The 15,090-nt window shown below is 46.8% G+C and overlaps 1 protein-coding gene across 1 annotated transcript in view; it reads right to left on the bottom strand.

Moving 5' to 3' along the window:
* Positions 1–902: 902 nt before the first annotated feature.
* Positions 903–15,090, bottom strand: part of LOC147124349 (kinesin-like protein KIF27) — a 216,472-nt gene continuing 202,284 nt past the window's right edge. Inside the window, exon 18 of the mRNA XM_085985335.1 lies at positions 903–5,776. Coding sequence (XP_085841461.1) covers positions 5,316–5,776 — 461 coding nt within the window. The 3' untranslated portion in view covers positions 903–5,315. The remainder of the gene's footprint in view (positions 5,777–15,090) is intronic.

The following is a 15,090-nucleotide window of genomic DNA, read 5'->3' as shown; positions in this document are numbered from 1 at the left end:
CCACCACCTTAAACATTCACTCCCTCCACCACAGGCATACCGTGGCTGCAGTGTGTACCATCTACAAGATGCACTGCAGCAACTCGCCAAGGCTTCTTCAGCAGCACCTCCCAAACCCATGACCTCTACCACCTAGAAGGACAAGGGCAGCAGGCACATGGGAACACCACCACCTCCAAACTCCCCTCCAAGTCACACACCATCCTGACTTGGAAGTATATCGCTGTTCCTTCATCGTCACTGGGTCAAAATTCTGGAACTCCCTAACATCACTGTGCGAGTACCTTCACCACATGGACTGCAGCGGTTCAAGAAGGCGGCTCACCACCACCTTCTCAAGGGCAACTAGGGATGGGCAATAAATGCGGGCCTTGCCAGCGACACCCACATCCCATGAACAAATAAAAAAAAGTGGAAAATGCTATAGAGCTACTGTCCAGGCTGAAGTATTTTGAGGTCCCATCATATTCAGCATTTTTTTTGGACAATTAGAGTGCTCAGTTAGTAACTGTAAAAAAGTAAATTCTGCATTCAAAGTAAAGTGAAGGGAACAAAAAATAACATCTAGATTTAATTTAGAATTTATTAGGCTACTGGAACTATTTAAGATTAACACACACAGTTATAAAAGGTGAAGAGACATATTTTGCATAAAAGTTATTTAGTACAAATGAGCCCTGAAAATGTGTTAAAAGATTTCCACCGTCAGTACTCCTTTAGAAAATCAAACCTTTACAAATAACTATTAGTAGTCACATCATTCCCTCCTTTTTTATTTAAAAAAATGTCTTCATAGATGGGCAGAAAAGGAATAAAATGTTAAAGCTAACCATAATTGTTAATGTTTTAACAGGGTCTTGATACTCACACCATTTCCTTAAAATATTGATTCAATTCAGGAAGACAATCTTACATTGTTTAATTTCTATACAAATACAAAAATCTCTTTTTTTATTAAAATAAAATTAACAAGTGCAATCATATAAAATGCTTTCACAACAAACCATTACACTGGAATACTAAAACACTCATTAAAGTACAAAATGAACAAAACATGAAGAACACTGAATAACACTGAGACCATGACACCAGAAGGACTGAAACACCAGTGTAAAATATTATGTTCACAATACATCTGGAAAATAACAGCATCCTTATCTGATTGGGTCACTTGCTGACCAAAGAACTCTTTTCCTGCAAGTCTGATTTTGCTTTTTAATTTTACATTTGTCACTTGAATTATGTGGAGGAATTCCTCAGTAAGCAGCACAAATAACTACAGTAAGGTTAAAAGGCATTACTGAGAGTGCTGCACATCTTTTTCTTTTAAGTTCTGTGCTCAAGGTGAGGAATGTTAGTACTGGGAAATGGAGCTTTCCAATGTCACCATCAAGCACTCCCAGGGTCAGGTATAGCACCACCAATGCAGAGCAAAGCTCCCTCTGCTCTGGCCCAACACTGTGCCTCAGCCATAACCTCAGAACAGCACCTCCTGCTGCACCCGTGTAACATTTTTTCCATTAGCCACAGCTGAGTAAAACTGCCAATTAGCATCAAATTAAGGACGGTTTTATGCTGTAGGCCAATGCTTACTGGAACTGAAATAATTTTACCCAAACTCATTCCACATGGGTCCCTTGTAGCCAGCACACAGGATACTTTCATCTCACCTGTATGGACTGGATTTGAACCCAAATATGAAAGGACAGTGCCTAACCCCAATGCACCACCCAGTTCCCTCCATATAGCTTATTATGGCTACAATGCAGTCCAGTTGTACACTGAAATGGGGACAGAGAACCAGTTGAAGTAAAATAAACAGAAGAAAGAAATTGCAGTTATATAGTGCCTTTCATATTCTCAGGATAATCCAAAGCATTTCACAGTCAATGAACTGCTTTTGAAATGTAATCACTATTTGGCAGACAAATACAACAGCCAAATTTACACAAAAAGCAAATGAGATAAACGGCCAGTCAAATCATTTTTGTTGGTGTTTGTAGAGGGGAGAATGATGGCCAGGACACCAGTAGAACTTCATGCTCTTCTTCCAGTGGTGTCATGGGATCTTTTACATCCACCTGAACAAGCAGATGGTGTTTCATTTTAATATCTCATCCAAAAGATTACATCACCAATAATGAGCAGTACTGCACTAAAGTATCAGCCTTAATTATTGGCTCAAGTCCTGGAGTGAGGCTCGAACCCACAACCTTCTGGAGGTAAATTTTGTCTTTATTGCTTGTGCAGGCAATCCATTCCACTAGTTTACCACCCAAGCAAAGCAGACAAAAATTACCCCCTCTGACTCAGAGGCAAATATACTACCAATTGAGCCAAGCTGACATTATTAATAAACATAAAACTTCCTGATTCTCAGATAGAACCTGCTGGAGATGACATTACAGCTAGTAATAGACTGCTTGTGGTATTAATTTCAGTACTTGCATTCTTAGAACACGAGACAGATTGAGAAATGAGGCTCACATACCAGTCAATCAGAACTTGTGACTTGCATTAATCCATCCACTAGTTATGAGCAGATGTTTAAGCGTAACCTAAGTTGTTGTGCAAAAAAAGTCCTGCACTTTTAAAGTTAATTGAGCTCTGGTTCAGATTCTGTTTTCATAACATGAAAAGCTGCATTGGAGTGTTATTTATGATGTAAATTAAGTGTGTTTCTATTTTCCTGAATAGGATAACTTCAGTAAGTGCTTTAACCATGTATTGGTCATAGTTTTATTCCCACTGTGCTTTATGTAGTCCTTCCCCCATGTAACATCAATTTATCTATTGTCTGCATTCCAGTCTTCAATTCAGATATATGTGTAACTAACATACTGCAATCATAAAGGAAACTATGATGGTCTGAGGAGCGAGTTGGGTAGGATTGATTGGGGAATGGCACTCAAAGGGTTGACGGTGGCTAGGCAATGGCAAACATTCAAAGACCGAATGGATGAAATACAGATTTTGTTCATCCCAGTTTGGCATAAAAATAAAAAAAAGGTGACCCAACCGTGGCTAACAAGGGAAATTAGGGATAGCATAAGGTCCAAGGAGAGGGCATATAAATTGGCCAGAAAAAGCAATAATCCTGAGGATTGGGAGCAGTTTAGGATTCAACAAAGGAGGACAAAGGGATTAATTAAGAAAGGGAAAATAGAATATGAGAGTAAGCTTGCAGAGAACATAAAAACTGACTGTAAAAGCTTTTATAGATGTGTGAAGAGAAAAAGATTGGTGAAGTCAAGCGTAGGTCCCTTGCAGTCAGAATCGGGGGAATTTATAATGGGGAACAAAGAAATGGCAGACCAAATAAATACATTTTTTGGTTCTGTCTTCACAAAGGAGGACACAAATAACCTCCCAGAGATGCCGGGGAACATAGGGTCTGATGAAAGGGTGGAACTGAAAGAAATCAGTATTTGTAGGGAAATGGTGTTAGGAAAATTGATGGGACTGAAGGCCGATAAATCCCCAGGGCCTGATAATCTACATCCCAGGGTACTTAAGGAAGTGGCCCTAGAAATAATAGATGCATTGCTGGTCATCTTCCAGAACTCGATAGACTCTGGAACGGTACCCATGGATTGGCGGGTAGCTAATGTTATCCCACTATTCAAAAAAGGTGGTAGAGAAAAGGCGGGGAATTATAGACCGGTAAGCTTGACATCAGTAGTGGGGAAAATGCTAGAGTCCATTATAAAAGATGTAATTGCAGAGCACTTGGAAAGCAGTGACTGGATCGGACAAAGTCAACATGGATTTACAAAAGGTAAATCATGCTTGACTAATCTACTGGAATTTTTTGAGGATGTAACTGGTAAAATAGATAAGGGAGAACCAGTGGATGTGGTGTATTTGGACTTTCAGAAGGCTTTTGATAAGGTCCCACATAAGAGATTAGCGTGCAAAATTAAGGCACATGGGATTGGGGGCAAGGTATTGACTTGGATAGAGAACTGGTTGGCGGACAGAAAGCAAAGAGTTGGAATAAACGGGTCGTTTTCCGAGTGGCAGGCAGTGACTAGTGGGGTACCGCAAGGATCGGTCCTAGGACCCCAGCTGTTCACTATATTAATGATCTGGACGAGGGAATTGGATGTAATATCTCCAAATTTGCAGACGACACAAAGCTGGGGGGCAGGGTATGCTGTGAGGAGGATGTCGTGAAACTCCAGCATGATTTGGACAGGTTGGGTGATTGGGCAGAAACATGGCAAATGCACTATAATGTGGATAAATGTGAGGTTATCCACTTTGGTGGCAAAAACAGGAAGGCAGATTATTATTTGAATGGTAATAGATTGGGAGAAAGGGAAGTGCAAAGAGACCTGGGTGTTCTTGTACACCAGTCGCTGAAGGTAAGCATGCAGGTGCAGCAGGCGGTTAAGAAGGCAAATGGTATGTTGGCCTTCGTAGCAAGAGGGTTCGAGTACAAGAACAAGGATGTCTTGCTGCAGTTGTACAGGGCCTTGGTGAGACCACACCTTGAGTATTGTGTGCAGTTTTGGTCGCCTTACCTGAGGAAGGACGTTCTTGCCATGGAAGGAGTGCAGCGAAGATTCACCAGGCTGATACCTGGGATGGCAGGAATGACGTATGAGGAGAGATTGTGTCGATTGGGCTTATACTCACTGGAGTTTAGAAGATTGAGAGGGGATCTCATCGAAACCTATAAAATTCTGTCAGGCCTGGACAGACTAGATGCAGGAAGGATGTTTCTGATGGCCGGGGAGTCCAGAACCAGGGGTCATAGTCTATGGATAAGGGGTAAGCCATTAAGGACTGAAATGAGGAGGAATTTCTTCACCCAGAGAGTGGTGAACCTGTGGAATTCTCTGCCACAGAGGGCGGCGGAGGCCAGTTCATTAAGTATATTCAAGAAAGAGTTGGATATATTTCTTAAGGCTAAAGGGATCAAGGGATATGGGGAGAAGGCAGGGACCGGGTACTGAATTTGGATGATCAGCCATGATCTCATTGAATGGTGGAGCAGGCTCGAAGGGCCGAATGGCCTACTCCTGCTCCTATCTTCTATGTATCTATGTAATGGTATACAGAAACATTGGAAGCAACACTACATAAAAAATGTTTTGATCATGTTGTAACAAGTTAGCGAGCTATTTAACTTAGTCCAGTCAGCAATTGTTCAGAATCCATTATATGGATTTTTGGAATAAGTAATATGTTCCCCGTGAAACAATCCCACTTATTGTAGTAAATCCACATTTTAAAGTGGATTTTGCTAGCCAAACTAAGAATTAGCTTGTGTGGTTCCAGTACAAGATTCACAATCAGCAAATTTTGTGCTACATATTTAAGTCCAGAGATTTTCTGGTTATTTCAATGGAATCTGTAGAGACAGAGTTCACACTGCTGCTGAAACTTGAGCGCCTCATGGACACCTGTGTTGCAGTAATCTGCCGCAACTCCTTGCGGGATACTCTTACAGGAGTAATAATATGAAGCTGTGATGGCTTCTCAATTATCTGAGAAGGCTTGGATGATGAAGTGTGTGCTTTTGCTGGCTGTGTTTCATCTGCTACTTCTGAACTGAGTGAATACTCTTGCTCATGGGTTATTCTTGTGGAGCCTTGTGCCATTTCAGAAATTTCTTCCCATAATTTCTGGTTCTTGTGTGCTCCAGATGTTGCCGGAGGACTGTTATTTTCTTCTTCAATACTTTTAGATGGTCTTGAAGCCCATTTTTGTTCCTTTATATAAATGTCTGCTCCTCTTGAGCTTAATGCTGCATCACCAGTAACATTACCTGCAATCAAATGAATTTTTAAATATTACATTCTCCTGCAACATTTTACATCCTTTATTAACCAGCAGAATATAAATATTGAGGTTGATTTTTTCACTTCCGTTGTGAGTCATGGCTAAAAGATTAAGAACTGGTGCTAAATCTGCCTGAATAACGTGTTAATAGCACTCGGATTACTTGGTCAGCTCATTTGCATTCTTAATTCACAGATGCAGGTGCAGACCAGGGCAAGAATAGGGCACTGTAGTGGTAGCAGAGGAACTCTGTATGCAAGTGAAAATGTAAACGGATGGGGACGACTAATGGGGAATGTCACAATGGGTGAGGGTTACAACATTCTGAAAGCCTCAACCTATCAACTGTCTTTACCAAGGCTGAAATAGCAGGGAATTAAAAAGTGACAGACAGAAATAAAGGCAAATGAAACCCCATGTTCAGGTTTGAGACAACTGATGAAAGTTCATCAACTTGAAATGTTAATCCGACCTTCCTCTCTCTACAGATGCTGTCTGACATGCTGAGTATTTCCAGTATTTTCTGTTTTTATTTCAGTTCTGATATTTGTTGTGCCAGGGTAGGGTGCATGTTAGATGTGCCTACAGTTGATGCTGCAACTCTGCATTTGGCTCTTCTCACCAAACCCAGTGAAGACACTTCCCAAAGTCATTGCCAGGTGGATGTGACAATGCCTGCAAATATGGTTGATAGCATCTTGACGAATGTGGTGAATTGAGCTGCTCTGGCTGGCAATCACACTCTCATGTCATCTTCCATGCAGTACCATATAAAGCATGACATGCTACAGTTGGGAAGCTTCTGAAGAACCATCCAGCATAATAGTTAGTCAGGCCTTTGCAAGTACCTGTGGCATCAGGCCTGCTGTCACAACTAAATGGAGTCTCAGTCTGCAATAGCGAGCTGTGTTCACCTCTGTATGCAGCTATCAGCAAATGGGTACAGAGCACCTCTTAGACATCATGATCCACCTGCTACCCTGTTGGGAAGGGGTCCTCCTCTTCTTCCCAGCACCTCACAGGGGGGATTCCCATTGGGACAACTATTAATGGCTGTAATGGCACAGTGAGAAAAAACAATTGGCACAAAAGCTCAAGAAAACCCATGCGCCATAAGAAGAAAAAATGATACGGACCAGAAATGGCCTCCAAACAGCAAAAACGATTTCCATTTTGTCCCTTTAAATGTACTTATTTACATGCTCGTTGCCTGGTAACCCTGTATGCTCAGTTACAATTGACATTATTTATAATGGCACAAAGAATGGGAGAAGACAGAGGCCTAAGAATATGGTTCCAGCATACTTTAAATATTATAAAGAAACTTCCACCTGCTACAACCAGGAGCTTTCACCACCTGCCTTGCTGAAAATGCACATCATGTATTACTGGAGTGGAGACCCTGTATTCATAATCTCCGCCTCTTTTTCTTCATTGGAATGCCCAGGAAGCAGGTGTCAATGGGACGTACTGATGACGAAATCAGCCCCACTGTTGCTTGGTGAATTTATAGTGCAGCCAGTGTCACTCTATACAATAAACTGCAGTTATATATAGTTTCTATCTTCCATTGACTGTCAGCCATGGCTCAATTGGTAGCACGCTTACCTCTGAGTCAGAAGGTTGTGGGTTCAAGTTCCACTCCAGAGACTTGAGCACAAAAATCTAGGCCGACACTCCAGTGCTGCACTGTTAGAGGTGCTGTCTTTCAGGTGAGATGTTAAACTGAGGCCCCATCTGCTCTCTCAGGTGGATGTAAAAGATCCCATGGCATTATTTCGAAAAAGAGCAGGGGAGTTAACCCCAGTGTCCTGGCCAATATTTATCCCTTAATCAACATCATTAAAACAGATTATCTGGTCATTATCACTTTGCAGTTTTTGGGAGCTTGCTGTGTGCAAATTGGCTGCCATATTTCCTACATTACAACAGTGACTGCACTTCAAAAGTATTAACTGGCTTTAAAGCACTTTGGGTGTCCTGTGGTCGTGAAAACCACTATATAAAATGATAGTCTTTCTATAACCACCAAATAATTGTCACCATTATAATTGCTGTAGTTTCATATGATTCACAATATAGGGCTAAATTCTATTGTTCTGTTTTAAAGCAAAAATAGTAAACATTGGTGTAAGCACATTTTGCAAATCATTGTCCCTTATTTGGCTAACACCTTTAATTTGACCCATTTCCTTAGGTGGTGCATAAACCAGTTGCTCTCAGACATGGATGCACTAGTAGGCCTGCCTCTTGGAATCGAGCATGACTGGGAGAATAAGCAGAGGCCCTGCAGAGCAGGACAAGCTGCTAGAAGGAGGGGGTGGGGGGTGGGAGGGAAGGATGGAGGGGAAGGGCTCTCAGCAGGAGGCCATATCTGCCCAGGGTGTTCAGGGTGCAATTCTCCAACCTGAACCTCAGCGACGACCAATGTTTGAGATGTCTACGCTTCAGTAAAGAGGTCATCACTGAAATCTGGCAACTGCTGCAGCCACAACTCCAATCTGAGAGGAGGGCAAGGAACGCATTGCCAGTGGCTGCGAAGGTGACCGTGGCTATGAACTTGTGTGTGTCTGGCTCCTTCTAGGCTGGTGCTGGAGATCTTAGCAACATTTCGCAGTTTGCAGTACACTGTTGAATAAGGGAGGTCACTGAAGCAAAGAGAAATAACTTCATTTCATTCCCTCTTGTCAGAGACAAACAGGCGGAGTGAGCACAAGGTCTGCAAGGTTTGCAGGCTTCCCCGTGGTGCAGGGTGCCATTGACTGCATGCACATTGCTTTGCGGGCGCTGCAGGTCAATTCTGCCAAATACCGGAACTGAAAGGGATTCAAATCCCTCAATGTCTATCTGATGTGTGACCATAGGCAGCACATCATGCAGGTCAATGCCTGGTATCCTGGCAGTAGTTACGATGCCTTCATTCTGCGGCAGTCCACTGTGCCAGCTGTATTTCAGCAACCACGGCAAACCAAAGGGTGGCTACTGGGCGACATGGGCTATCCGCTGATGACTTGGCTCATCAATCCGGTTCGCAACTCATGTACACGTGCACAGCAGGCATACAATGAGAGCCATATTGTCACAAGAAATGTGATAGAGCAGACCATTGGCATGCTGAAGCAACAATTCCGCTGCCTGGATCACTCTGGAGGAGCCCTGCAGTACTTGGCTGAGTGGGTGTCAAGATTCATGGTGGTATGCTGCATAATCTTGCTATCATGAGGGAACAGCCCTTGCTACCACCTACAGGAAACTCTTTATTATCCGGCACCAATGGGACCGGTGTGGTATCAGTTTATCAAAAAGTCCAGATTACAGAGAGGTATAGTTAAAAGGTATGAGAGCTCTGTACACAGCAACAAATCCAGGCTTCCCTGTTGCTTAGCAACATGTGCAGGAACTCCGGCCACAGACCAAGCGTCCCTGTTGCTTAGCAACAAGTGCACGAACCCCAGTGACACAGCCACAGATCCAGGAACTGCCACTAATATGAAGTAAAACTTACCTGAACCTACTCCTGAATTTTGCTGGTTAACAGAGATTTCCGGTTATTTAGGTGCCGGTAAATCGAGAGTTTCCTGTATCAGGCGAGAAGCTGAGGAGCAGGAGCACGAGGAGAAGAGGAAGGGAGGCTGCAACCTAGACGGCCCTTTTCTGCCCAGGCTGTACGTGAGGAACTAATTCTAGTCGATACCAGTAACTTCAACTCCAATTCCCCATTCAGCAACAATCCCACACTCCTTACCTTCCCTCTGTCACTGACCATCACATCATCCTCTTGGCCACAATGCAAAAATAAAAGCCAATACAATATAAACATTCCAAACCAAACTTATAAATGAAATCATGCCATATCGCATACAAACTTAAACTAATCACCCTTGTGCAATACCTTAGTACCTGTCTTCTGTGTGCCTTTGCCTGTCCTAGTGCTCCTACACAGTGCTACCCCAGTGGCTACAGCATGGCTGGTAGAAGGCTGCTGACTTTCAGTGGAGAAGATTGCAGATGGCTTTGGAGGATGACCTTGAGCAGCTTTGGGTCTAGAAGGCCCAGCTTCAGACTGCACCGCCTCATCATGGACGGCAGCAGTCTGGGCTGGCTGGCTGACAGACAACAGCAAGGGCACCAAGCATTTTGTTGTGTGTACCCATCAACCTTCATCTGTAGCCTGGCCCATCGAAGTCCTCATCTGAGTCCTCTGCAGCAGAACTCTTGTGCGACCTCGCCTTCCAGTAAGCTGGCACCTGCACTATCCTTGCCCCCTGCCCTGGCTGCAGTGCACTTGTGCCCGGTGTCTCACCACGTGCAGATTCCATCTCTATGCTATCCTCTATATGCACAGTGTCAGTGTCTGAGCTGGTGGCTGCGAGTGTGAAATCAAGTGACGCTGTGTCATCATCATCACTCTCCTCTTGGCCTTCTTCCACCGCCAGGCCAGGTTGCACTTCTTCGGTATCTGAAAGGAAAAAGGCACAGGGGAAGGTTGTGGTGAGGGGAGGGGGGGAAAGTAAGAGGTGCATGCTTACACCATCTGCAGCTTGTAAATCAGAAGAGATTGTGGGATGAGAGGGAAGTGAGATGTGAGAAGGAGGATTAGGCATGAGGATACCGTCATCTTCAATGGATTCAGCCCTGCCACTGGCTACGACCTCAGCAATGGCCCTTCCGATAATGGCCAGCACCATCTCGAACATACAAACATACTAATAATGTCAAACAGGTAAAGACCATCTGGTTCATCAAGCCTGTCCCACACAATTGTGATAGCGTGGGGTCGATTTTCTGCCAGCCGTCGGGCGGCTTTCCAGGCGGCCGGGGGCCGAAAATCGCCGAAAAAGCGGGTTGCGACCCCCCTGCCCGACTTTCGGACCGCCGTTTCTCCGCGACCCGCTTCAGTCCCGGCCGCCACTGGCGGGACTGGTCGTCGGAGCACTAATGAGCAATTATTACCTTGTTGAAGTAGGTTTTCCGGGGCCGTTGCGAATTTGGGGCTCTCCCCACCTGAAACACGCCTGCGGGGAACCCCGCTGAGGAGACCTGGCGTGAAAACAGTTGGCTTGCTTGCAGCTGCAGGTCAATCGGAGAAGCTGCGATTTAAAGGGACAGCACTTGTATGTTGAAGGACCTTGTTGTTGTAGGTTTGGGGCTACTTCTTCAAGGCTTACGCACAGCTGTGGAAGGTTGGAGCCTCACACACTTCTCCAATGCGATCTCCTGGAAAGCCCCTCTCGCCACCCTCACTCAGCGCTTCCTCAGCGGAGGCATCTACGAGAAGCATGGGACGCCTTTTTTTCCTTCCCTTCTTGCCATTAGAGGATCTCCAGCAGCAGAGGCGGCAGCCGCAGAACCAGGAACAGCAGGATCAGCAACAGGAGCACCAGGCTGCTGCTCACTCACCTGAAGCTGCACAGGCCAGAAGGGGCCAGTGCTTGGAAGTGGCTTGAGAGCACCTTGCTGTGCTTTAGGGGGCCATGGGGACCCGTTTCTGCACTGGCAGTCCTACTCAGAAGGACTTCCATGAAGATTTGGTTTCTCTGTTCAACAGGTGGCCAACGCTCCTCAAGAGATGTCATTCTCTTATGAGCACTCACCATGTTTTCCGTACCCTGGCGAGTTATCTCCTCCATGGAGGTTGCCAACCTTTCCATGGTGATGCGTTCATGCGCCAATGACTCCACAAAGGCTCTGCTCATGGTCGCTATGGACTCCTCCATTTGCTTCGCACTCGCAGCGACCCTGGAGACAAAACCTGCCAGAGACTCCTGCATCTGTGCATGGAGATCCATCACCTCTTCTCTTGCGGATGGACCCAGAGGCAGAGGGTCGACATGCATCACAGCTGAGCTGAGCTGGCAGAGTCCTGCGCCCTCCGACGAGGACTCTCCACTGCTGTCCCTGTCTCCAGAATCTGCTGAGGCTCACTTGTGAGCTGTGAAACACCAGGTGACAACACTACTCTATGTCCCGAAGGTCCCCCCGAGGTGAGAGTCTGCGCTGGTGCTGGGTGCGCTTACTTCTGCTGACGCTGCGCCCTCAGAGTTTGGAGCTTCCTCTGAGGAGTCTGGCTGCACAGCCTCTTCCTCCTCCACAGTGAGGACGGGGGCTCTGGATGGTACTGTGGGGGAGTAAAGGAAGGAGTTACAGATGTAATGCCAAGGTTCTTCTGGTGACTCCCAGCGAGTTGGCATCTGCTGACACCTGCATCCATGCAGCATTGGTCTCAGTGGGAGGCCTCTTCCTCCCTGACCTAGGGAAGAGGACCTCCCTATGGGCCCTAACCCCATCCAATAATGCCTGCAGTGAAGCCTCGGCGAATTTGGAGGCAGCTCGGGGTCTGGCACTGACCACAGCTTCTGCAGGCTCCTCTGCCATCCTGTATGGTTCGTATGGAAGCCTTCAGAGGATGCAGTGCTTGCTATGGACCTTGAAAGCACCACGAATGATGACATCAAACTGTGGGGATTTCTGACTCGAATTAGACAATTAGCAAGGCTTCCCACATGCTGGGAATTAATTGGCCACTTGAGGGAAAATTGCGTGGAGCTGGCTGACACTTTTTTATGTGTGTCAGAAACCCCACATTCGGGGAAACCCGACCATTTTCCACACAAGCCGAAAATCGGGGCCCGTGTGTATCACAACATATACACTCTACCTCACCCAAAACCATGTGATCTCCTGGGAGAGGCAAAAAAAGGTAAAAAAAAAAGCCCAGGCCAATTTGGTGGGGGGGCGGGGAATTGGGATATTTCTCTCTGACCCATCTAGGCGATCGAAACTAGTCCAGGAGATCACTCTAGCCATGAATTCCCCGCAGTACCTACCTTCTATAAGGGGTGATCTCCGCGCCAGCCAGAAACAGGTTCAGCTCTTGCTTGAAGGAATTCAACGGGCCCGATTTTCTGGATCGTGCGGGAAATGGTCAGGTTCCCCGAATGTGGGGTTCCGACCCGAAAAAAAATGGGTCAGCCAGCTGCACGCAATTTTCCCTCAAGTGGCCAATTAATTTCCAGCGTGTGGGAACCCTTGCTAATTGTCCATTTCCAGTCAGAAAGCCCCACAGTATGATGTCATCATTTGTGGTGCTTTCAAGGTCCACAGCAAGCATTGCTTCCTTTGAAGGCTTCCAAATGAACCATAGAGGATGGCAGAGGAGCCTGCAGCAGCTGTGGCCAGTGCCAGACCCCGAGCTGCCTCCAAATTCGACGAAGCTTCACTGCAGGCATTATTGGATGGGGTTAGGGCCCACAGGGAGGTCCTCTTCCCTAGGTCAGGGAGGAAGAGGCCTCCCACTGAGACCAAGGCTGCATGGATGCAGGTGTCAGCAGATGTCAACTCGCTGGGAGTCACCAGAAGAACCTGGATACAGTGTCGGAAATGATTCCATGACCTTCACCGTACAGGAAAAACAAGAATGAAGTTTCCAACATCCTCAGCCTGATCCCCATTGCCTTTCCCCACCAGCACTCAGCTTTAGCACTCTCTTCCTCCACATCCCACTTCACAGTCACATCCATGCACCCTTACCCATTTCATCTCTCTCTATGCTCACAGTCACATAACTATTCCACCATGCAGCCCTCACACTCCCTCTCACTCTGATGCTTTGAACACAGCTGACAACACACAGGGAGGGCCCTTGGTCTTGCAGCCTCACACCATCTTTGTCTCCCTCTAAGTATCTATGCTATGCAATCTCTACACTCCTTCATTCTCACTCAACCTCCACTTGTCTCCCTCATTGCAGGAAAAGAGAGCTCACAACAAGAGAGCGAGCCAGGACTGGAGGAGGCCCACCCTCAGTAGCCCACCTGACCCCCTGGGAGGAAGGAGTGCTGTAAATTGTTGAGGCTGATGTGGCCGCGGAAGTTGGGGAAGGAGAGACGGGGGCAGTTCCGCAAGCTGGTGACAGAATAGTTTGCCATCTCTCTCATTGACATAGCATGAGTCGCTGTTATGATTCTGAAGCTACATCATTTGGACTTATGAACATCTGCCAACTCCAATGTGCATGTAACCTTGGCATCACATCTCTAACTCCTTCCTCTACTCCCCCACAGTACCATCCAGAGCCCCCGTCCTCACTGTGGAGGAGGAAGAGGCTGTGCAGCCAGGCTCCTCAGAGGAAGCTCCAACCTCTGAGGGCGCAGCGTCAGCAGAAGTAAGCGCACCCAGCACCAGCGCAGACTCTCACACCTCGGGGGGACCTTCGGGACATAGAGTAGTGTTGTCACCTGGTGTTTCACAGCTCACAAGTGAGCCTCAGCAGATTCTAGAGACAGGGACAGCAGTGGAGAGTCCTCGTCGGAGGGCGCAGGACTCTGCCAGCTCAGCTCAGCTGCGCTGCATGTCGACCCTCTGCCTCTGGGTCCATCCGCAAGAGAAGAGGTGATGGATCTCCATGAACAGATGCAGGAGTCTTTGGCAGGTTTGGTCTCCAGGGTCGCTGCGAGTGTGGAGCGAATGGAGGAGTCCATAGCGACCATGAGCAGAGCCTTTGTGGAGCCATTGGCGCATGAATGCATCACCATGGAAAGGTTGGCAACCTCCATGGAGGAGATAACTCGCCAGGGTATGGAAAACATGGTGAGTGCTCATAATAGAATGACATCTCTTGAGGAGCGATGGCCATCTATTGAACAGAGAAACCAGACCTTCATGGAAGTCCTTCTGAGTAGGACTGCCAGTGCAGAAACGGGTCCCCATATCCTCCTAATGCGCAGCAAGGTGCTCTCAAGCCACTTCCAAGCGCTGGCCCCTTCTGGCCTGTGCAACTTCAGGTGAGTGAGCAGCAGCCTGGTGCTCCTGTTGCTGATCCCACTGTTCCTGGTTCTGCTGCTGCCGCCTCTGCTGCTGGAGATCCTCTAATGGCAAGAAGGGAAGGAAAAAAAAGGCATCCCATGCTTCTGGTAGATGCCTCCGCTGAGGAAGCACTGAGTGAGGGTGGCGAGAGGGGCTTCCCTGGAGATCACATTGGAGAAGTGTGTGAGGCTCCAACCTTCCACAGCTGTGCCTAAGCCTTGAACAAATAGCCCCAAGCCTGCAACAACAAGGTCCTTCAACATACAAATGCTCTCCGATTAAATCTCAGCTTTCCCGAATGACCTGCAGCTGACAGCAAGCAAGCCGGGATGCTTCACGCCAGGTTTCATCAGAGGGGATCCCCGCAGGCGTGTTTAGCGTGGGGAACCCTTGAAAATAGCAAGGGCCCCTTAAAATGGCATTAAACATGCCAATAATTGCTGATTAGGGTCCCGATGGCCAGTCCTGCCAACGGCGGGCGGGACTGATTCGGGT

Source organism: Somniosus microcephalus, chromosome 1 (assembly GCF_052327205.1).
Source record: "Somniosus microcephalus isolate GS21.2 chromosome 1, FLI_Smic_1.0, whole genome shotgun sequence".
Classification (NCBI taxonomy): domain Eukaryota; kingdom Metazoa; phylum Chordata; class Chondrichthyes; order Squaliformes; family Somniosidae; genus Somniosus; species Somniosus microcephalus.
This window is presented reverse-complemented; position numbering and strand designations above follow the sequence as displayed.